This window comes from Ambystoma mexicanum, chromosome 7p, assembly GCF_040938575.1.
Source record: "Ambystoma mexicanum isolate Mex_15411 chromosome 7p, UKY_AmexF1_1, whole genome shotgun sequence".
In the NCBI taxonomy this organism is placed as follows: domain Eukaryota; kingdom Metazoa; phylum Chordata; class Amphibia; order Caudata; family Ambystomatidae; genus Ambystoma; species Ambystoma mexicanum.
In genome coordinates this window covers 711,068,867-711,093,007 of record NC_090939.1, presented here as the reverse complement: position 1 = coordinate 711,093,007, position 24,141 = coordinate 711,068,867, and the positions used below count along the sequence as shown (strand labels likewise).

The 24,141-nt window shown below is 44.2% G+C and overlaps 1 protein-coding gene across 1 annotated transcript in view; it reads right to left on the bottom strand.

Annotated features, from left to right (window-relative positions):
- Positions 1 to 2,835: 2,835 nt before the first annotated feature.
- The window catches only part of GRPR (gastrin releasing peptide receptor), a 667,489-nt gene continuing 646,183 nt past the window's right edge, over positions 2,836 to 24,141 (bottom strand). Inside the window, exon 3 of the mRNA XM_069636796.1 lies at positions 2,836 to 5,728. Within this exon, the coding sequence (XP_069492897.1) occupies positions 5,336 to 5,728 (393 nt within the window). The 3' untranslated portion in view covers positions 2,836 to 5,335. The remainder of the gene's footprint in view (positions 5,729 to 24,141) is intronic.

The following is a 24,141-nucleotide window of genomic DNA, read 5'->3' as shown; positions in this document are numbered from 1 at the left end:
CACTGCTTCTGGATAACCCACCTTGATCAAGTCTGACATCTTTTTCTTAGAGGCTTGTGATTCCTGCCTCAAATTAAAAGCTACGCACAATGTACATAGATATGGAGGCCTAAATAAGACTATGGTTGTAATGGTAAAAATAGGTGTTTTTTTAAAAACCTTCTGTTTTTTTAAAGTACCACCTAATAGTGAGTAAGGGCTGTCTGGGAATATTACGGCCTGGGATACATAGAAGTTACTGTATAGGAGATTTCAATAAATCCCATGTCAAAAATATTCTTTGCAATATATATTTATTTTGAAATAAGAGGATTCTAAAATGCCATGGGCTGTATTATGTAATTTTTGCACTGGTGCTAGTGAAAGTTAGCATGGCATTAGCAACAGGGCAAAGTTTACCATTGGGCAAAAACCTATTCTTGTGATTCATTTTTGCATTAGGGCAAAGTTTGCCCGAGCGCTCATAACCAGGGTGCGATTTACAAAGCGGTTTTCAATGGGATTGCGCCATTGTAGAGAGATAAAAGAGCGAAGGTCCATTCACAAGTAGGGGACAACAGCAGGGCACACTGTAGTCTGATGTAAATCAGAAAAAACGTTCAGGTGTCAGTGCTTTTGATCTCCGCACATTGGTAGCTTTCTCAGCACATTGTATCACAGTGGCCCTCATTCCGAGTTTGGAGGTAGCCATGGCGCTGGGTTCGGTGTGGTTGAATAGGGACTCACCAAAGCATTCCGACCTGTGCGGACCCGGTAAGTCCCCAGTCAACCAACCATTCCCCTTTCCCATTTGAGCCCCCATAGGGCTCAATGGGAAATCGGGAAGGCGCTAATTATGGGCTTGTAAATAGCAGGCCCGTATTTAGCGCTGTGGTCCCTAAGCGGGACCCGTAAAGAATGTGTGGTCCGACCACACGTCCTTTGTGTTCCCACTAAGAGACCTCGGAATTGGGCGGTAAGGGATTACCTGCACCAGTCTCCTTACTGGTGCCCGGTATCCCTTAACGCACAACTCATAATGACCCCCAGTGTCTGGATCATATCCCCTTTTTGTGGAATATGTCTTTAAGCGATTGAACTTGGATAGTGTAGTCAGATTCATCCGAGATAATTCGCCTGTATCTCAGAAATTAACTGAGCGGAATGTTCGGAAAGGTCTTACTGGGATGAAAATTTCCCCTCTTGTAATAAATTGTTCCTGTCAGTGTTTTTACTATAGAAGGTAGTTTGCAACTTTCCTGATTTCAAGTAGATTTTTACGTCCAGCAATTCAATTGAGGACTGACTCACTTTCGAAGTGAATTTTATTCTAGGAGCCATTGTGTCCATGAATTTGAGAAATTCTTCTAAATCATCACGGGCGCCATCCCGAATTCCAAACAGGTCATCTATAGACGCGTTGTATGCACAAAGGACAGCACTGCACCCCATAATCTTTACGAGGTATTGAAAACTGTCCACATGAAATCACATATATGCTTTTATGCCAAAATTGTTGAAACAATTGGGTTTATCTCTAAATTTGTTGTTTATTGTTAGAATTCAAAGAACACTATTGTCCATTGAACATTTTTTCTGATTCACATCAGGCTATAGTGTACCCTTTTGTCCCCCGCTTGTGGACGAATCTTTGCTCTTTTATCTCAATATTTGTCTTGTTGCCAAGACACACACAGGAGCACCTAGATCCTTAAATAACGACTGAAATATTGTTATCTACATACCTTCTGTGAATCTTAGTGACAGAGACCCCCTAGTGTGCACCTCTACCATCTTCCTTTTCTGCCATTGTAAAGAGAGTCTGATTTACAAAAGCATTTTTATAATGGTGCAATCCCATTGAGCAATACTTTGGAAATTATTAGCGCTAGGGCAAACGTTTCCCTGTTGAAACAAATGCATTGAAAGTACATGGGCTTGATTTACAAAGCGTTTTTCAACTGGGTTTTCACACTGACAAAGGGCCCGATTCATGGAAAAGTGCAAATTTCTCCCACAGTTTCTGTGAGCAAAGTACAACACTGTACGGGTCTGCACGCAGGACGAAAAATGCACACTCTGCATATTCATGGAATTTACAGCAAAAAGTAACCATATTTGCAAGTTGCACCCGGAGCACCCCCAACACACCCCCACGCAAAGCATAAACACCCAGAACATCTACCATTGTGTGATCACCCGGGCGCGAATACACGCACCCTTCAAACAGTGCATGGCGTCCCCCGCAAGCAGGCCTGCATCTCAGGGACCCTGCGCAGGGATCCCTGTAACTGTTGCAGGCACCCCAACAACATGCTCATGATACGTCATAACTCGGTAAAACGTGGAAAATCTTTGTAGTTAGAGCAGAACCCTGGTTGCGTACATGCACCCCTAAATCCAACATGCAGACCCACCTCCACACTGCGATTCCTATGCGCAAGTGTCGTTATGCCTGCCTACACGTGTCTTAGAGATCGAGGGATTTGCATGGCCATTTCTCTACTGAGAGGCTGCGCGGGTGGTTCCATGAATATGTGTCATTTGACGCAATTGTGGGCATGCAAGGGACTGCCGGCGGGCCCTCACTCATAACACCCACTTTTTCGCATGTTCTTCCCCATTAACTGTGTTCCGACCTCCTCAAGCTCTCTACGCTAGCCACTCCCATGCTCTGTGTGAATCCTCGCGCAAGGCACTTGACAAACTCCACGCAAGTCCTGCACATTTATAGGCTGATTCATGGAATTTTTGCGCCGAAAAACAGGGATTTGTGCGCCATTCTGGCCGCAAATCCCCATTTGTTAAACAGGAATTTGCGGCCAGAATGGCGCACAAATCTTTGTTTTTCGGCGCAAATAATTCCATGAATCAGCATATTAATTCCATGAATCTATGAACGAGATTTTGTATGCAGTTTGGTGGGCAAGTTCCCTATTTCCTTCCCAAATAATTCCATCAATCGGGCCCTATGGCTTTTGTAAATCCGGCCCTTTTAAGTTGTTTCACTATGGCAATTGTTGCTCTAGTGCTAATAACATGAAAGATTGCACTTGCCATATTGTAACGGTTTTCTAATATGGCCTCAATGTATTTTGCTCTAGAGCAAACTTTGCCCTTGTGCTAATACCATGCAAAATAGCACTTGCACCGGTGCAACGTTGTTTCAATCTAGCATATGTGTTCTACTATTACCACAATGCCTATATATAGGCCCTATGCCTTTTTATTGGTACCCAGATTCACGATGCATTTTTTTCAGGCGCATTTTAACTTTTTTGATACCCCCTCCTTTTCTTCCCCCTTTCAAATCTCCCTTTTTATTTTTTCTATTGTTTGTGTTTTTTAGTGTTGATTTTAACTTAACCGTCTCCCCAATCCTCTGTAAAAATATCACTGGGATAAATCTGCACCCAGATCTGGGCACTGGCACAGAAACATTTCTCAGAAGGGACACAGAACAAAAGCACCCAGACAACTAATGTGCATGCAAAATACTCTTGCTCTGAACATCTCAAACATTGAATTAAAATATCCATCAATAAAAGCAACTGCCAAACAAAAAGAGTTCTTAAAAAGTGCCAACTTTCTCAGTAGTGATAGCCATCATAGCCTCTCTGTTCAGAAAAAACTGGGAAGAATCACCTTCCATTTCGAGTGGAATAAAGGCCACACAATATTAATAATTTTTGCACAAGTGAGATTGAATCAATCCCGCATCCACCAACAGGTTTTACTCTGATTAACGAGAAACATTGTGAAACTGCTTCAGATGGACTGTAAAGTTTCATGAATATCAAGTCAAAGAACTTGAACATGTCTTAAATGTGTCTCTGAGCAAATGCTAACATAGGAAATGGAGGACGGATATAGTAGCTTCCGGCTGTGACTCATGAATAAAATTAACCAGAACATTTGCAATTTGAGAGCATATCAAAACGACCACGCCATTTAATAAACGAGGCTGTTAACCCGATCTCAAATGTTCAACACGTGATTTAGTGGCAGGCTTTATTAGGTTAGAAGAGGGACACGTGGGGGTAGAAGTTTGGCAAACTCATAGGATCTCACATTGGGAAAACAGCATGTTAACTACTGTGGTCGCTGTGGTTTCTGATGTTGATGCACACTCTAGTCCTGGTCGCGATAATCTGAGGTCAATTCCATGTCAAGCCTGCTCGGTCTTTTTTGGATAGAGATCAGTATGTATTCATATTTGACTGCACATTTGAGGGTGATAGGCTTAATATAAAATACACTGTATTTGCTTAAGGATGAACACACACAGACCATGTTAACAAGACGAATGCAGATGACATTCACTAAATCCCTGTGCTTGTAATTGTAGCCCCAAAGACGCATGCACACTCTAAATTTCAAAGCAATATTGTATACATGTGCAGCTTCCGAAATAATCCTATTGCGCTTGTGATGATCCACAACCTCATTCTATCTGACAGTTCTGTTTAACCACATATGGGAATTGTATAACCATGTAGGGAATGTGTCTATCCAGCCGGTATTTCTGGCCTGTGAACACAGGGAATCACCCGCATGCCCTTCCACCAGTGCATATTCCTGTTGAGCACATCTGGCCTCCTTAGATAATAGCCATCGTGGGAATGGCCCGGGCGCCATTGTGCGCGTCGCTCCAAGCCGGGTAATTGTAACGATGCTGCAAGCGTCACCAGTGCTCAGACTCACTTCCCATTGTAGAACTTGGCGCCTTCAAAGGATGTATACATTGGTGGGAACTTGCCATTCTCTGGACAGAGAGAGGAATCTTGCGGCAGTAGAATTTCCACCTAAAGGAACCCCTTGACAGAGTAAGCCTTCGGGGGATGTTCTGGTCACTTCAAAACCCGAACCTGGATTCACATAAAAAATGCTCAGGTATCACATTGCACTGCTTATTTCAAGGAACCTAGAACCCTGAGTAAACATGACTCTCCAGTACATAAGATCATTTTAACACAATGAATAAATATAAGTTACTGAAAATAGACATAAATACTTCACATTTCTATTAAATATTCTACTGCATCCATATATACTTTTTTTATTTTTTTATAGAGAGCCATCCTTCAAGTAGCATCAATAGTCTTGGCTCCAAGCAACTGAATGGCCTGTCTGCTTTCACATGGACCACCATATCAGGGAACGCTTCACTTCTTTGACACTCCTTCCTTCATGTACACAGTACATACCACCACCATGCCATGGTTGTCCTCCATCACTTGCCTCTTCGTTGCCTTTGGAGTGATAGTGACATGAGTCTTGAACTACAGAGCGCGTGCACGTGGAGACAAATTACAAAGTAATATGGAATGTTTTGCACCCATGTAACTCATATCTATTATACGCAGCCTTCGTGACAGATGTGCTTGCCATTTATGAGACTAAAACTTGCCACTGAATGGTTGGTGCTCTTCAGAGACGTCATCCTGGTGGTGCTCCTCCCCATGCTTTGTGAGCGAAGGAGTATCCGGGTCCTGCAGCAGAAGAGTTGGTTATTGAACTGCTTCCGGAAGCTCTTGCTGAGCATGTAGAGGGCAAAAGGATTCACGCACGAGTTGGTGAAGGCTAAAATCCGAGCGCAGATGCTGGTTACAAAGTGCAAGATGGAAGTGTCCACCTCAGAGTAGTGGTACGACCGGTATAGGTAGATGACATGATTCGGGAGCCAGCAGAACGCAAAGAGTCCCACGAACACCAGCACGGTCTTCGCGAGCCGCTTCCGGGATTCAATCTGAAAAGAAAAGAGCAGTCCAGTGAAACATTCGAAAGATACATCCTCGACAAAATAATTCATTTTAAACATGAATATCTTAAGGACAATGTGCATAAGGAAATATAGCTTACATTTCAGAAATAAAATAACTACCAGGCAATATCGATATATATTTGTCAATAATGCCCAGTAAATATTTAGCGAAGGGTAAAATGTCCAGCTCAAAATTGCAAACACTGAATTTTCACAATTTACATTTCTTTAACTTTTTTTTTTTAAAGTGCCTTGTTTGGTCACTTGTTTGGCATTCTTGCTGCGATCCAGTATCCTTACCACCCCTGAAAGGGTGAACAGGGCAGGGAACGTGGTTGAACTCACGTGCGCAGCATGGACTCGCATAGAGCAGAGGTCCTCTACTCCCCAGCAATATCAGTGCAGTTCAACCCGGGTATACTGCTTACCTCAGAAAGGGGATTTGTTAATCTCATGCAGAAACTAGAAATAAACAGCTTCCGCGACCTGTTCCCCGAGGGGAGGTTTATAACACTAGACGCACCAAAGGCGAGGGAGGTTTATAACACTAGACGCACCAAAGGCGAGGGAGAGTCTTAATCCCTTGGAAGTGTTACTGGACTACAGTCTGAAAGCAGCGCTCCATAGGAAATTCTCGACCTTCCGGGGAACAGCAAGTTGTGGCTCCAACACTTGACAAAATAATCTCAGGGGAGCGACACAGAAGGGTGGTCTCCGTCATGTATGCTATGACTCTGGGTTGTAGGCCACAACTTTCATCTCCAAAGGAAAAGTGGGAACTGTCCCTGGGACACGAGATATCCGAGATGGAGTGGATATAATGCTGTGAGGGAACTAGGGACATAGCTATAAATGTTCGGTACAAGCTAATCCACTGGAAATACTTACATCAATTCTATTACAGAGCCCTGTCCAGATCCACAACTACTTCTCAGATGCACCCTCCAGCTGTGTTAGATTCAAGGAACCAAGGGCGGATGTTATATACATGGCACGGGGTTGCCCCACCGTGTACACTTTCTGGGAGGAAGTATGCAAAGTCATCGGAGAGATTATCAGTGTAGAACTTGATTTAAATACTATGACAACACTCATGGGTTACACCAAGTCTATTCCCAAGTGCAGGAGGTGACTCGCGGGACTACTCATACTTTCAGCAAAAAGGAGGGTGGCAATACACTGCAAGGGTCCAGCATACCCCAAAATAGAGAACTGGCATTCAGATGTGGTGAGGTGCAATGATATGGAGTCTGGGTATAGGGGCTTATCATCTTCCCGCTCAAGCACACCCAACAAATGGGATCCATACATGCACTACTTGAGTCAAGGAAAGGAAGAAACCCAGGTATCGGTCGGTGAGGTAACTCCATTCAACGAGCATTGACCAGTCATTATTCAGGGTAGAGAATTAACATATGCGTTTATAGCCCGACTTCCTACTAACGCACCCATGTAACTTGGAATAAGTCGATAAGGAAGTGAACTAACAACAAGTCAACTAGGAGGCCCATCAGGCCAAAAACCGGTACCGGCACGAGTGCAGGGACCCGGTTGGTCTCTAATAGTCGAAACTGGAGAAATGCATAGATCTTATTTACATGTGATGTTTCTTCTCTTATGTTATATTTTGTATTGGTTTTACTGACTTACTGTTTTTTTCTGTTTACAAAATGCAAATAAAAAGAATAATTTTAAAAAAGTGTCTTGTTTAGTAAAATGTAACTTTTCCCATTTTATAATTGTACACATTTGAAATAAAATGTGATTGTTTAAATGCTGTGTTTTACTGATAGAGAAGTATGTCACATTAAATAGTTTATGTGAAAAATAGAGTGCAAAACCACTAATTTATGTTTAAAGTTAAGAGGTTCTTCTTATTGAGCATCATCCTTGATTACTGCATCCACATCTCACTAATGATGATGACGTTGTTTGAAAATGTTTTCTAAAAAAACTTTTAAATACGTTTCATGGTTACTAAAATGTCATAGAATGTAATCATAGCATTTTTGACAAATAACTCCAATTTTAACAGTGATCAAATTTATTTTTAACGTTTGTATTAAGTAAAACGAACTTTGCCTTTGAACATTCAAAAAGGTAGAGTTGATTGTTCAAAATCGAACATTCGCGCACTGTCTTGTGATTCTGCCCTGGAATAGCTATTATTTTATCCAAAAACTGTTGTGTTAAAAATTGCGAATTGCGTCTAGCCCTTCAGGAGTTTACAACATGGTCCACTCTCAACACATGTTCATCCTTGTGTATATATGTTACAGTTTCTAGGGATGAAAGGCTACATTTGGAATTTTGTTAATTTTCCGACTTAAATCAATTCCTCTGTTTTCACAATAATTTATACCACACGTGTAATGTAAATTGAGGTCCTTAGAAGGTAGATGATGACCACTGTTGTTTGTAGAAAAAAAACAAAACATATGTGCTGATTCACTCAGAGTACAGGAAATGTTTGACATCATGTTTGCCTACTTAACATACCAACCCCCCTTTTTTTAACCTTTAAACCCCATTTGTATTAAACTAAACCCTTTACCATCTAAAAAAAATGCATTAGATGCTTTTTTTTTTTTAGATGCTTTTTTTGATGGTATGGCTGTCGATGCTTTGGTTGTCGATTACAATGACCGGATACCATTTCATTCACTAATCTCCAGAGTTAGTGCACACAGAATCCCTGCCTATAAGGAAATCAGGCACACGTGTTGCTGATTCACTTGGAATGAAATCAGATACAATGGGCCTCATTACGACCCAGGCGGTAAGTTACGTTTACGCCATGGTGGTTGGCGGACTTACCGCCCCATTCCGACCTTGGCGGGGCGGTAAGTCCCCAATCCCCATTTACCCTTCCCCATTCCCATTTTTGCCCCATAGGGCATAATGGGAGTGGGGAAGGCGTTAATTACGCCACCGTAAATTACGGTGGCGTAATTAACTCCATGGTCCCTTAGCGCCATGGATTTAAACACCTGCTAAAAGCAGGTGTTAAAAGCGCCATGGCGCTAAGGGACCTCGTACTCAGGCGGTAAGGGTCGGCGCTGTTAACGCTGCCGTTAACCCCTTACCGCCTGGGTCGTAATGAGGCCCAATAACTCTGCTGGCAGAAGTGTAAAGTGAAAGTAAAATGTGAACATACAAATTGCCAAAAGGCTTTTTCTCTCACCTAAAATAATTGTACCAAGCATGGGCGTAGGACATGGGGGTATGGGGGGTCAAATCCACGCACAATTTTAAGTGGGGGGGATATAATAGCTTTTATCCCCCCAGAATGTGTTTCTCTAATGCAGCAGTCTATACCGAAAAATATACACTTTCTTAAGTTAAATTATTTATTGGTGTGTTTTGTGGCTATTTTCTGTGTTCAGGATCCGAACCCTGATTGTTCAAATTGCAGGCTGGGAACTTGGCTGCTGTGCCATGTGGAGCTGCTGGTAAACACACTGGGCCTCATTACGACCCAGGCGTTAAGGGTTAACGCCGTCGTTAACCCTTAACGCCTATTCTGATTTTAACGGCTGCTCTTAGCAGCCATTTAAATCCATGGCGCTAACCTGCCATGATGCTAATTACGCCACCGTAATTTACGGTGGCGTAATTAGCACCTTCCCCACTCCCATTATGCCCTATGGGGCAAAAATGGGAATGGGGAAGGGAAGATGGGAAATGGGGATTTACCGCCCCACTCACCTTGGAATGGGGCGGTAAATCCGCCATCCACCATGGTGTAAACGTAGTTTACACCATGGTGGTAAAGTTGGCGCAATTAGTGCCTGGGTCGTAATGACCCCCACTGACAGATGTCAGTATCATGTTCTGCTTCTGCAGGCCGCCTGTAGTACCACAGTTGGCCTTGTGCGCCCCCTCGACATTGTCTTACTTAAGCAAACTGCTCTTGTTTGCCAGAGATGTCGGAGGGGCTGGGGCAGGATCATTATGACCATGCAATGAAAATATCACAGTAGCACTGCCGCTCACCTGGAAAATTTCAAAATAATATTTAAAAAATTGTGCAATTTCTTTCATGTGGCTTCTTTCCAAACTCCACACTGTACATTTCCACTTTAAATTACTTCCATGACACAGGTACACCCACTTTTAGTACATTAAGTTATCCATAGACACGCTGTACAGTAGAAGCCTACCAGGGTAGCTTAGCAGGTTGACAGACCGATACTGAGATGTTATATATTCAAAATTACAGGTTGTTGATCGTATGACTTTTAGCAATGCCTTATAAAAAAAAGTGTTATAAAATGTGTTTGGCCAGGGTTTGGATTGGGCTGGTTGCTTGCTTATATTCCGGGTGGAGGTGGGGGAATTTCTGCCCCTGTAGTGAAAATCAAATGTTGGCACCCATGAACCCACTTTTTAATTTCCTAAAAACTGCTGTCAGCAAACATTTATTTGTGATTAACCAGTTTGACAAGCATATAACAACTTTATAAATATAAAACACAGTGGGGCACACAAAATAACAGAGTATGTGTGGTGTCTGACAAAAAAAGCATTTCAAAGAAAACTAGTGAACGCAAGCAGCATTTTTCAATTTCGAAATTACTTTTTTTTAATGGAAGTGTGAAATGCACATTTGGAAAACAATAGTGTGCCTAGTACGTAGAAAGCCTCCATAAAACGCAAAGGAAGGGGCACAAAAATGACAGGATATTTGTATGGTAGTCCAACAAATATCTGTCTTTTTGAGACAGCTACTAATATATAAAAATGCAACAAAGAGGTTTTTAAAGTTCTTAATATAATTGTGAAGGCATATGTTATTCCATCTGTTTATAGAGGGGAAATAATCGGGCCAAAAATATATTGGTAAAAATTCCGAGGTTCATAAATATCCCCACCCCGATATCACCCACTAGTATCTCTCCACTGTTGGCCTCCACTACAAGTAACTCTAGCTAACGTAAAGGTTGGAGACCCCTGCTCTAGCACCTTCACCTCAATGCCACGTTTATGTGTCTCATTCCTGCAGTGCCATAAAACACCTCACTGGGTCCAGGACCAGAACACCCCGCCCCTTGCCCGCAATAACAGAGCACGCCGGGTGTTCTCCCTGCTGCCCAGTACACACAGTGCCAGAACCCACACAACTTTTCATGCGGTGTCTTGGTCGCTGTAGTCCTGGGTCAAGGGCTGTTGCGAGGAAGGGGGCGCATTTCTGACTGCCCCCCATTCACATTCGCTCTATCTTCCTTGCTCACATGCAGTGGCAGACCACACCATATTTTTACCACCGCTTTCAGTGCCCCAACAAAAACCTATCTTTCTTTCCACAATGCATACAGTGCCAGCACACATACCATGTAACGTTCTTCCCCCAATGCATGCAGTGTTAGATCACCCACAATCCCCAACATAATGCATGCAACGCCTAAAGAAAGCACCCCCAGAACCCACGCACCCTAGCTCACTTTAACACTTGCATGCAGTGATGAAACACAGCCCATCTATTTAACTGCGCCCCACTACACGCACTGTGTGAAGACACACGCTTTCTCTCCCCCATCAAGCACAAGTAATGCCAGAACACACACCCCTCTGACTCCTTTCACCCTAATGCCCCATTGCGGGCCCTGCCTCCTCCCTTCACCCCTTGGCCACAATGCATGCACTGCCAAACAAGGTGACTCGCCCACCGCTCCCCGCTGTATGCAGTGCCACAGCGGCACCCGTGTGCCCTCCACCTCCCTTCCACTGCAGTGGTACCACCCTTGCCCCTCCCCGGGCTCTCCATCACCTCTGCATGGAGAGCTGCATGTGCCACTGCCACGAATGCCCCCACTTCCTCGGCCGGTCAATGCCAAGGTACGCTCTTTGTTGCCAGGCCGCTGTCCCTTCTTGGCCACATCAGTCACCATGCCAACACTCTGTGTCACCTCTTGTGAGATTTTTGGAAGCATTTTGATAAGAAATGATTCACCTTAAAAGATGAGCCTAGTCCCAAAAGAAAAAAATGTTCCCCTCATGGCGATATATTAGCGCTTTCTTATATTCCTGGCACTCTACAATACTCAGTCCAATATTTGGAGAACCAGCATACGCTGCCTAGTACAAACTGGGGCCGATACACGGTCGGGAGAGAGAAGGGGGGAGGGGATAAAGGAACTACAGCACAACGCTGGTAGGTGGAGGGGGTGTTGCATAAAATCTGTCGTTGAAAGGCGGAGCTGGGGGAGTAGAGGCAGTCACGTGTCAGGTGGTTCGGGTGCGTCCATGTATCCTTCTGTGGGCTGTAAAAGAAAAACTGATTTATAATATTCCAGAAGTATTATAGATGCTGGTACGTCAGAGACTGTGCTAGGGCTGGGGCAGTTGGTTGTGCCTACATAACCCTCTGTTCCTCTGATGGCCATCAAATGTCTGCTACGGAATTGTGTAATGTATGAATGCTTTGGTTTTATAAAGCGTAAACCTGTGTGGAAAGCAGTCCCTTACATAGGCGATGCACCCAGGTGGACATTATTAAGCACTGGTCTCTCTTAAAGACCAGTAGAGAAGAGGAGTCAATCTCATCACATGTGCCCAACAAAGCCCTTTATCTCGCTTACAACAGTAAAATGGGAGACATTGAAAATGGGGGAGATTAACATCTGCAGGCTTCCTACAAGGTAGTACTTAAGGACATTCTCAAATGGTGCTGACTGGAATGACTTAATTGCGCCCCTGACAAACTGGTCAAAATATAATAAAGATTTCTCCAAAATGTGTTTACACAAAGCGCCAAAAGTAAGCCACACACCTCTCACATCAACCTCGTTTGAGGGGTGCCACCCTCCTTGGGATCAGCTTCACCCTCACGAAAAACCAAAGGTTTTTCATAATGTAGAATAGGGTGGGCGGACTAGTAATCCCTCATTAACGCCAGAATATATGTGAGCCAATTTGCTTTTAATGAGATCACCACTACCAATATCTGAATTCGCCCATCTTGAAGGCTCAGGTGGTTTAGCTGTCCCTGGAACACCAGGCAAGTATCTGCAGCGTGTAAAATACGATGTCAGCTTGCAAAGTTAAAATAGACTATCTGCAACTTCTTTTGCGGTGCCCCGTGCCTGTGCATAATGAACGGGCACAGGCCGGGGGACAAACAGCAGGTGTCATGCGCAGCGCACTGATGCGCAGCCTCAGCCTTTGTTTTTCCTGAACGAATGAGAAGCCAGGCAGCGACACATGCTCCAGTGACTCTGTGACAGCATGAGTTATTGAAGGAGACAGAGTGAGACAGACTCCTAGTCCGACTGCGACTCGACCTCCACCTGAGTCCTCAGCTACCGTAAGGTAAGTCAAGTGGCGTGGCCCCCCTCTCCCAGGTGCAGAGGGGCATGGGGAGGATTTATTAGAGGGAATGTGCCATTGCCAACATCAGGTATACAGTTTCTAAGCACACGTGGCGCGTTGCAAAAATGATCAGGAATCCTGGCCTCTTAATGTTTCATGATGAAACTTTAAGAGGCCAGGATGCCCTGATCAGTTTGCAACACGCTGCGCGTGTTTAGAAACTGTACATCTGACGTTGGAACACTTTCATGAATTAAAAAACCTGAGGCCCTGCCGCCATCAGGTTTTTCAATTCATGAAAGTGTGCCCCTGCCAAAGAGGAACATCACTTTGGAATGGCTCTTCCTTACTGATAGGCAGCCAGGGCTCACATTTAAGCTCCAAGCATTGGCCAACACTGGCTTGCAAGACTGCACAAACAAAATACAGAGGCCATTCACCGATACAGCGGAGGATCAAAGGTGCACAATGGGAGCCGGTATTGACATGTACATGCAGTTTCTATACAAATGCCAGGCAGAACACTGTTTAATATATTATGTATTGCCATTTTAAGGAGAAGGGCATGATGATTATTTTTGCTGCTTACACTAGTGCCCCTAAACTGTCAGGTTACTTTGAGATTGTTTCTAGTTTATTTCCTTAGAGTTGGATCAAGCTGACCGCACCTGACACGTTTCTCTGCAAAAAAAAACATTACAAATTCTATTAATGTATCTATAACCTCTTTCCCAAAGTGAGACCTGGTCCCTCAGCTGGAGGTGACATCTATTGCTGTGACACTTTGTCCCTCTTTGCACTCACTCAACATGCTTGGCATACATGGAGCAACAAGAAACTCTGTTAGAACATTTACGATTGAGGCATTTCGTTATAGTGTACATTGCCAACTGAGTCACTTCTAGGTGATCCCAAGTAAACATATAGAGAAACGAAATGCGCAGTAGTGAGGTCACACGATTCGCCCAGGATCACACAATCTGGCAAAGACTGGATTTTCTCCAAGATGTCCCTGTGCCCCAGGCCTGACTTGCAAAGTGCAGACACCGCCTGAGATATCAGCCTGACATAGCATACGAAATACTCATGAAACCATATAAAGTAAAATGAGGATGAGCCATCCAGAAGGGCCGCTACGTGGAATGTGTGCTCTTTTCCATAGTAATGTCTAAGGTAGGCAAGGGAAAACCATTGATGTATACTCAAATATCAGTAGGACTCTCTTAAGGCACACGCCTCCACCTCTTCCCACCAACTCACACTGGCTTGAAGTTTGGATGTTACCACACGTAAAGCTTGGTCTCTGACATGAGGGCTACCTGCATTTCTCTAGTTCAAACCCATCAGCAGCTTGGTCCACTTAAGCTTTCATAAATTCAGTACCGTTCAAATGAGGGTAATAATACCTGCTATTTCATTGCCTACAAGCTGAAAGCATCTAGCATGAAGCACTACGACCAAAGTGTTATTATATTGCATAAAACAAAATATTACCAGCACAGACCTGAACTCTAGTCCCTGCCCAAAATAAATAATTTGTTGATGCCCATCCTGTGCATTTCTCAAAAGATATCAGGCGCAAACCTTCTGTAGGTCTTGGCTAAGCTTCACCCTGTTTATTCATCCTGGCTGTTTCTGTTAGCGTACTTGAATGGTCGTAGTGCAATCAGATTTTGGGGGTAGAGCCTCGGCAGTAAATGGATTTAGTGACTTCTCTGTCTGTCCCCCCTTCCAAATATCCATGCTTCTGACTATTTCTTAAGAGTTAATGCTTGCAGGTATCAATGGGCCCTTTAAAGGTTGTGGATCTGGCATGCCTGCTCCAGCTTATTCTAAGAGCTATATGGAGTGGTTGGTCATGTAAGGCATGCAAGAGAAAACCTGAGAAATGTAAGCCAGGATATTGAGGGTGCTCTGAAGACTGAGGAGAAAGTGCTGAGTAAGTGTACAGATGAGAGTTGTGGGGTGCTGGCCATGGGGGAATGGGAAGGGAGGGACTGCAAAGTGAAAAAGGGTAGAAAGGGTGAAGAGGACAGAAAAAGAGAAGAGCAAGGGAGGGGAGCGATGGAACCAAGAACAGAGTGAAGATGAAAGATAGGGATGGTTTGTAGCACAGGGTGACAAGTGAGTGAGGGGAGAGAGGGGTGCAGGAAAGTACCAGAACACAGGGAGAGTGGTGTAGGGCAGAAATGGCATAGGAGGTGCTTCGGGTTTTGCAAATGAGAGAGAAGTACAGACAAGTGAGGAGAAAGTGCAGAGGGTGTTGTGTCAGAGGAGTGACTTGGTGTGGGGTGCAGGGAAGAGACTTGGGAGAAAGGGGTGTACAGCAGACAAGAACGTGGAGTAGAGAAGGGTACAGAGGGGAGATTTGTACAAGGAAGAATGGTGTCTCGCCTCATATTCCTAGATAAAGGGTGCAGTCAGGAATGCGTCTTCTTCTAACGCTTGTTCCAAGCTCACAAGGCCTGCACGAGGATGTTTAGAAGTCGTTTGCTGAAATAATTGCAGCTATATACACTACACCATACCTGTCTGCACATTCATTGGGCCTGATAATACACAGAGTCACCCCCCTCCCAGGTGCAGGCCGGCATGGGGAGGATTTATTAGAGGAAACGTGGGAGCTCGGGCTCGACGCTCTCCCACTGCTCCGGTGTCATCTGCGCTCCTGTCTTGTTCCTCTCCAGGAAGAGACAGTCACAGCAGGCTGTTCCTGCATCAACTCCCTTTTCACTCAATCCTACCTGCAGCCTAGATCTGAAGTCAGGACTAACCTTAAATGAGGTATATATTCACCTCTGACCTGTCCTGTAGTGTGAGCTGGTGCCAGGGTGCATGGAATCTTGCCTTGCGACGCAGCATCATGTTATTTTGGCTATTTTAGCAACTTTGATGGGTTTTTGGTGGATGGATGTCACATGGGCCGCAGACTCCTTTTACGTCATAACCTATTCCTTTAAAAAACACTATAATGTTCTATAAAGGGCTCGCAAAGTGCCAGTTCTGATTTAGATAAAGCCACTGACTTAAGGGATGTTTACTACAGAGCCCTGTGTAGTTAATAATTTATTTGGAGCTGGGAACATACTAGTGTAATACAAATGTCTTAGCCAGGGATATCTTCATCCACTCTATTGGCACTATGCATTTCCCTGACTGAAGCCCTGCTAAAAACCAGCAATGGCAAGTGTTTGCTTGTGTATACGTATTGGGCATTTGCCAGGCACTGCTATTAAATGTCCAGGTTCTTGCACCATTTTGCAGCTGTTACCATCAGTGGGTACCAAATACCACTATGGCAGTGCTTGGCAAGTGCCTTTTCCATGCCTACATTAAAGCCCAAATGGTTGGCGTTGCCAATGCCTGTTGTAAGACTGCATTTTTGATACCCACTACCAGCTGACTAATGCACTGTAGACAAGTTTTAATAGCGGACACCATAAGCCATCTTGGTGACCCAGACAAAAATAAAGCAGAGCCTTGAGATTCAAAACAGCACTTGTTCTGCTATCCATGTAAATCCAATGAATACCCTGGTGCTGAGGTATGATTGCAGCCCATCCACTGCTGTAAAGGAGCTCAAGTGGAATAGGATAGGATGGGCTGGCAAAAATTAATCAAGCATCTGCACTTAAAGCGCAGGTGAGAGTATTATAAAAGATCTCTCTAAATGTCCATCGCTGGGAGGATTTTATATTCTGAACTGCTTTTCTTTTTTCTTAATTTTCTTCGGTTTTCTTTTCTTCTTTTCTCTTGTTTTATACAGTGATGATGTATGTAATTTAATACATACTGCTATTTTAATTTTGTGAAAAGTCGAGTTATTTGACTAAAACACAATAAATAAATTAAAAACGCAAAGTCCCCAAGCTGTACCCTGTCCCCCCCAGATTTTATGGGTCTCCTACACCCCTGGTACCAAGGTCCTCATACTGAACCCAAACCTCGGATTTGTGCACACACGTTTTACACTTTCATAGTCTTCAATACATATGTACAATATTACTGTGTTAGGCATATGTTGAGCAGCAGGAGATTGGCAGATGTTGAAATGTCAAGTGAAAATCATTTAAATAACACCTTATCTAATTTCTAATGGAACACCAAACAATCAAGAAGACACCCCTTGCTTTGAATTATTTAGAAATAAACAGCAGATAAAATCTGCAGTGACGGTACATTGTAGACCATAGTATATCATTTAAGAGTCAGAAAGCAAGGAGGGATGAGATTTGAGATAGGAACAGAATATGTTGAGAGATGTAGAAGCGCGGATGAATAGCTCTGGGGAAGATAGCTTAGGGGCAAAGTGCTTGCCTTGTAAGCAAGACGGCAGGGAGCACCACAGGTTTGATCCCCAGGTCCGCGCTTAGAAACCTCTGGGTATTAAGCGCCTTAAAAATAACCTATCATATCATATCAATAGGGGCAGTGAGTAAAAGTACGTAGGGGATTGGATGTAAAATGCATAGAAGCGTAATGGAGCACATGGAGGTTTACAGACAGAAAGGAGGTGAAGTGATGGTGTTTGAAGAGGGGAAATGGGTTAGATAAGAGGAAGTCAAAGAAGACAGAGGAAGTGGAGCAGGACCATAGATGCATTTGTGTACTGAACACAGGACATAGAGTAGTAGGTGAGATTCAAAAGGAAGTACAGAAACAGAGAGACGAGAAGAAATGACAGAGGCACGTGAGGGAGAGAGATTAGAATATGTACATCAGAATAAATAACGCAGCAAAGAGGAGTAACATTAGTCCAGGCAAGGAGTCCATCTATGAGAACAGAGAATTAGTCAAGAGGGGACAAAACAAGAGAGAAGCAAAGGAGTTTAGTGGCATGGAATGAGACAAGGGGTGATCATTTTGAATATTATAAAGATGGAAATGACAGGTCGAGTGGTATTAAAGATGTGAAGAGTAAACGAGCTAGAAGAGTCAAATGTGACACTGAGGTTGCGAGATGAGGTTGAAACTTGGAGGGAGACTAGCAGAGAGCAAGCAGAGGCAAAGAAGGAATGGAGCAAGAAAGGACAGTACTTTTGGCAGGGTTGAGGTGGAGAAAAACGGAAGTCATCCAAGATGGGATAGAAAAGACACACTTGCAAAGAGTAGTGTGAAGAGAGTTAGAGAAGGATAGACTAGAAAGACAAATCAGGGAATCATTGGTGTAAGGTGACAGTAGAGGAACTCAAGGATGGGCCTGGAAAAAAGCCACGTTGAACTGAAAATTAGAGAGATAGTGGGGAGGGGATGTTTCCAGCCCAGAAGATAGAATGGGTTCTATCAGTGAGGTAGACATGGAACCATTGAGCGACAGAGCCTGAGGGAGGGAAGCATGGGCAGAAAAATAGGGAGATCAACAGTGTCGTAAGCAGTGGACAGATTGAATAGAATAGGACTAGAAAAGAGTTTAGCATGGTGGCCAAAGAGGAAATATTTAGGGACGTGAAGGAGGGCGTTTCTATGGAAAGAGGACGAAATCCAGGCTGGACAGCAGGAAGAATTGAAGCTTGATCCAGGTAAGAGGAAACGTGTGCATAAACAATACACTTGAGCGCTTTAGAGAGAAAAGAAAGGCGATACATGCTGTGGAAATTGGCTGGAAGAGTGGGGCCGAAGAAGGCAGGGTTTTAGAATAGGACGAATGGCTGCATGCATGAAGGTAGAATGAAAGGGGAGGTGGAGAGGGAGTGATTGAAGTGGGCTGTTGGCCAGGGGAGGAGCAAATGTTAGAATCAAAGGGGAGGCAGTTGGGTGAGCTGTTAGAATCAAAGAGAGAGAGAGCGGATAAGAGGGAAGATGAAAGAAAAAGAGGCAAGTTAGCGTGCAAAGAATGGGGGTGAAAGACGAACATTTATAAGAGACGTTAGAAGTGATATGGATAGCACATTGAGAGGAGACTATAGGGCGGGATACATGGGAGGTTGGAAAAGTATATGTTTAAGAAGTTGGAAAATATGGTGTGGTTGACGAGAGAGAGAGGGGGAGAGTAAGATCAGAGAAATAGCAGTTTGTGGGCAGCATTAAAGAGGAGTCTTAGGAGGAGTGGAGAGGAAAGAAGGCCAAGATCAGCATGTGAGTGACATTTTTCCACAGCCTTTCAGCAGAGCAGTGGGGAAGACTTTAGGGCGAGAAGAGTCAGGGGCAGGTAGAGGTGGAGTGTGTCAAGATTTGAGGGAAGACCGGAGTGAAGATTGGAGGTGACTTCATGAATATACAGAAGGGGAAAGTCATCAGGTGACAGCATAGAGGAGTAGCTTCTTTGCTTATATGCACTCAGGGGGATTCTCTGAAGTGGTCTTGCAGTCCTTCAGCCCTGAAGGAGGTTAATTGGTGGACATTGACACGTCGGTTCAGTTGTGTTAACTGTGGGTGATAGGTGAGAACTAGGGGTGCTTGTGCTGCAACAACACTTGCAGAAGCCACTAACACGCTTGTGATACATTGATGATGCTATGTGTAATGTTTATCTGTGATGTCATGTGTGACGGCCTGTACAGCGCATGATGAGGACAGAAGTTACAATGGCGATTACTTTCTACGGTATTGACATGATGGTCTGCAGCCAAATCTTTACTTCTACTAAAGATTTGTTTACTGGATGTGCAAGGTTTTAATAGTGCAAGCCAAACCATAATGTCCCAAGTGTAACTTACCCATAACATTCCTTAAACAAACTTGTTTTTCACTGAATGTCCATGGTGTTTATAAATAAAGGTGTCTCATAGTGTTGCAGCTATGCACGAAAGTTATTAAAGGTTTTTTTTCACATACATACATTAACTCAAATGTCCCTTCAACAAACATATATTATCAGTGCATATTGGTGTGTGTCATTTTGAGCAGTGCACTCTGGGCACACCAGTTAGAGCTGCTTTACCTGGGAGATAGTGTTCAACTGCGTGATTGCTTGGGAGAAAGTACACGCATCTGCCCTAGTCTCTGCGGTATTCATTGTGTTATTATTTCGCTGTCTGCTCTGGCAACCCCCTTTCATGCGTGTGTTACTATTGTCAGTCAACCATTGCATCTGTAGCCTCTGTGTAAATATCGCAAGTCGTTATGGTGCATGCAGTTACTAAGGTGTGGGCGCGTAACATGCGAGACACTGCACACCGTAACTTTCCGCTGAGATGCGGTATTCTCTTCTCGAGTCTGCTCCAAGAAGTTAGAAACAGTAAAAAGAAAGACGTGGAAAGCCGGAAGCATCCTGACAGCTCCATCAATATCAAATGGCGGCTCTGTCCCTGCCGCCAGCTTGAGATTGGCGGTCGTCGTTTTTAGATCTGGCGTGGCTTTCTGCGCTTCATATCCCTCTGTTTACTGCCACGCACTGTTTTTAGCATGCAGTGCAGGCATTCGCAATGCACGCACGTGCTGCCGTGTGGGTTCAAAGAAGTCAGGGGGCTCATCGCACACACTATGGTAAAAGTTCTCTTGCAGTTTCTCCTACAGCAGTCAGTCCTTTCCAGTCAGCAACCCATCTTCCCCGTGTGCCCATTACCACTTTATATTAATGTGTTTGACCCCTTCTTCACTCACAGGTTTCACAGCAGGATGCCATGTTAAAAAGAAGTGAATTCCCCCATGTGCCCAAACAGGCGCCTGGTCTGCAGGAATTCTGAAGCATTATCTTCCCCAAGGAATACACGACAGTTGTCTTCTTGCAACAAGGGTGCAAATTACACTCGTGCTGTGGAGGAGACCCTGCAGGCTATGGCGCAAGAGTATGGGCCTGATTCGTGGAATTTCAAGTGATTTTGCACTACCAACAAACGCCCTGATTCACAGAGTGGTGCACCGTGTTTTTTTGCAGTGCAGTCTTTTTGCACCACGCTAAAAAACGAGAATCAGGTCCATAATCTGATTGGTGACAGGCACTGCTGATGGGAAACTTAGCACTAATCTTTGCACACACCATAAAAGTGCAACCAACGGTTCATTCCCGGTGCACGCAGTTCCGTGCCATATTTGCACTGATTAGTCAGTGTGAATGCCAATGCAAAATGTCCCCTCAGCTGGGCTGAAATGCCCATGAATGGGGCTGAATTGCCCAGAACTGTCTACAGACTCCTGGACTGAGCATTAAAAATAGGTACTATGCCATTTCCAAGGGCCCGATTCATGCAATGTTTGTCCGGTTCAAAGTGAATTTGCACTGCTGAAAAAACCATGCAAAGTGTATTTTTGCCGTGCAAAGTCCATGCAAAGTCATTTGGTACTGCAAAAATGACTATGCGCTGACGTTGTCCTCACTTTGCAAGGCAAAAATACACTTTGCACGGTTCCATGAATCAGGGTTTGTGTCAGCAGTGTAAAGTCACTTTTCAACAGTGCAAAGCCACTTTTCAGCAGTGCAAATTCACTTTGGACCCAGCAGATATTGCATGAATCAGGCCCTAAGTGTTCTTAACATTAAAGGACGGAACAGAGAGCGAGTCTGACTCTATTATAAAAGGCCCCGAAATAAAAAGTTTCATTTGTCCGCCTCTGTAAAACAAATCAGATGTCTGCTCAATAGAGCAAGGTCCCCCAACATCTTTAATCCTTCATGACATGTTTTGACCTGTGCTTGCTTCATTCACAAATACGGACGGTGCGTAACTGCGTTTTAAGAAGGCATCTGGTAAAAACAAGAATATGAGACATCTGTAAATATCTGTCATACGAAGAACACGTTAATCACGGATCTAGGGAGAGTTCATGCTCCATAACTAGACTATATCGTTTTAGATGCTTTTATAACTCAGGCTAATTTCATTGTGTATTAAAACAGTAGAACCCTTCAAATGGCTAACCACCTCCTCACCCCCCAAACCCATGTGTGATCAGGGCCAATACTCATAAACCATGTGTGCACATCCATGTGTGTGTATTTGAAACTGTTTTAAATATTCTGAGTACAATCGTTAGAGATATCATGCCTCGGGAGGATAGCTAAGGGGCAACGTGCTGGCCATGGAAGCAAGGCGACACAAAGCCACACAGGTTCGATCCCCAGGTCCCGCTTAGAAACCTCTGGGTATTAAGTGCATTATAAATAACCTATTATATCATATCATGTATGGCAAGCTATAAATGCCAGTCTTCAGGTACCTAATTCAGTTTAGTTTAGTTTCTTTTATTTGTACCGCGCGCCGAACCCTGGGGTAACAGATACAGTTACAACATGGCAAAAATATACAATACAGACTGTGAAATAACAACAATACGTGTGGTAGACCAGATTACAAGATGGTCGACAAGGACGTGCGGAGAAGAAGTACATTAAGCAGAGTTTTTGTTGGAAAGCCATGTTTTAGTTTTGGCTCTAAAAGTCCAAAAGGAGGGTTCTGTTCTAAGGTTTAGTGGCATAGCGTTCCATAGTTTGGCAGCTAGGACCGGGAAGCTGCCACCACCTGCTTTTTTTAGGGAGAATTTGGGAACGGAAAGGCAATGTGAGTATGACGTTCTGGTTGGTCTAGTTGATGTGTGATTGTGGAACTTGTCTGCCAGTTATTTGGGTGCATCATTGGATCGGCATTTATGGACAATGACGAGGGATCTGAGAGTGATTCTGTCTCGTACAGGGAGCCAGTGAGCATCTTGCCTGATGCTGGAGATGTGGGCGTGTCGTGGGATACTGATGGCGGCTCTGAGGGCATTATTTTGAAGCACCTGTAGTTTGTTCAGGTTGCGTTCTGACGTGCCCAGAAAGAGTGTATTGCAGTAGTCCATTTTTGAGAGCACTAGCGCTCTGGCTAGAGTAATGTAACTGGAGGGAGATAGGAAAGGTTTGCAGGCGTTGATAAGCTTATTTGTGTAAGCTGTGGAAGAGGCTGTGGCATTTACCTGTCTTTTGAGCGAGAGAGTACAGTCTAGATAAACCCCAAGGGTTTTAATTTCTTTGGCTACTGTGATTAGGTTACTGTCTATGTTGATGGACGCGTAACGGGGGTCTAGTTTGTTTAGCCGTGATTGGGAGCCGACAAGAAGGAGCTCAGTTTTCTCGTCTTTGAGGCATAGACCGTGCTCTGCCATCCAGGCTTGGATCTCCAAATATAGATTGTTGATTCTGGTGGAGTCCTCATCGTAGCACCCTGATAGGGTGATGAGAACCTGGGTATCATCAGCATAGTTTGTGTATGTGACACCCAGGTTACCTAGGCGGTCAAACAATAGCTCAGTAAAGATATTGTATAGGGTCGGCGAGACGCACAAGCCTTGAGGGACGCCACAGGTGATGGGGACAGGGAGTGCTGAGGCCCCCGGGGAGAAGACCCGAGTGGTTCGGTTGGCTAGGAAGGACTGGATCCAGGCAGTCGCCTGGTTAGAGAAGGCCGCTGAGGTCATCAGATGTTCCGTGAGCATCTGATGGTCGACGAGGTCGAAGGCTGCTGATTGATCTAGCAGTAAGAGAATGGCTAGATTACCCTTGTCCTTTGCCTCGTCCATCTGGATTTTTAGGTCCAGTAGGGCTGACTCTGTTACGTGCCTTGGCCTGAAGCCGGATTGTCTGAGACCCAGGAGGTTGTTGTCCTCCAGGTGCTTCTGTATTTGCAGGTAGGCCACTCTGTCTAGAATATCTGTCTTCAGGCCAAATATATAGGATATCCATATGGTATAAGGGTACACAGTGGTTTCAGTGTGCGCAATTATCTGTAGATGTGGGCTAAGGGGTAAAACGGGGGTGGGTAGGGGTTTGGGATGCAGGTAGTAGTGAAGGTGCAGGGGGCCATGGGTGGGACACGCCAAAATGTAAGAAGAAATAGAAAATACAAACAGTTGAAGTAATATTTCGGTATCAGGTAATATTATCCCCACCAAAAATATTGCCGTATATATGATCGTCGGGAATGGCCATAGGAGATATTTTTAGTGGGGATAATGTTAGGGTTTTGTGGGAGTGGGGGATGTGGGGGTGGCCCCTCTCCTTTTAAAATAATACAGAGGTTTCGGGGGTGTCCCCCACAGGTTCCATGCCTTAATATCGCCACAAAAATATGGTGATATTTTTGTATGGCGATATTTTTGCAGGGATATTAACACATGGAACCAATATTTCGAAGTAATCACTTTGAAATAAAATACTTTGAAGTGTGAACCAC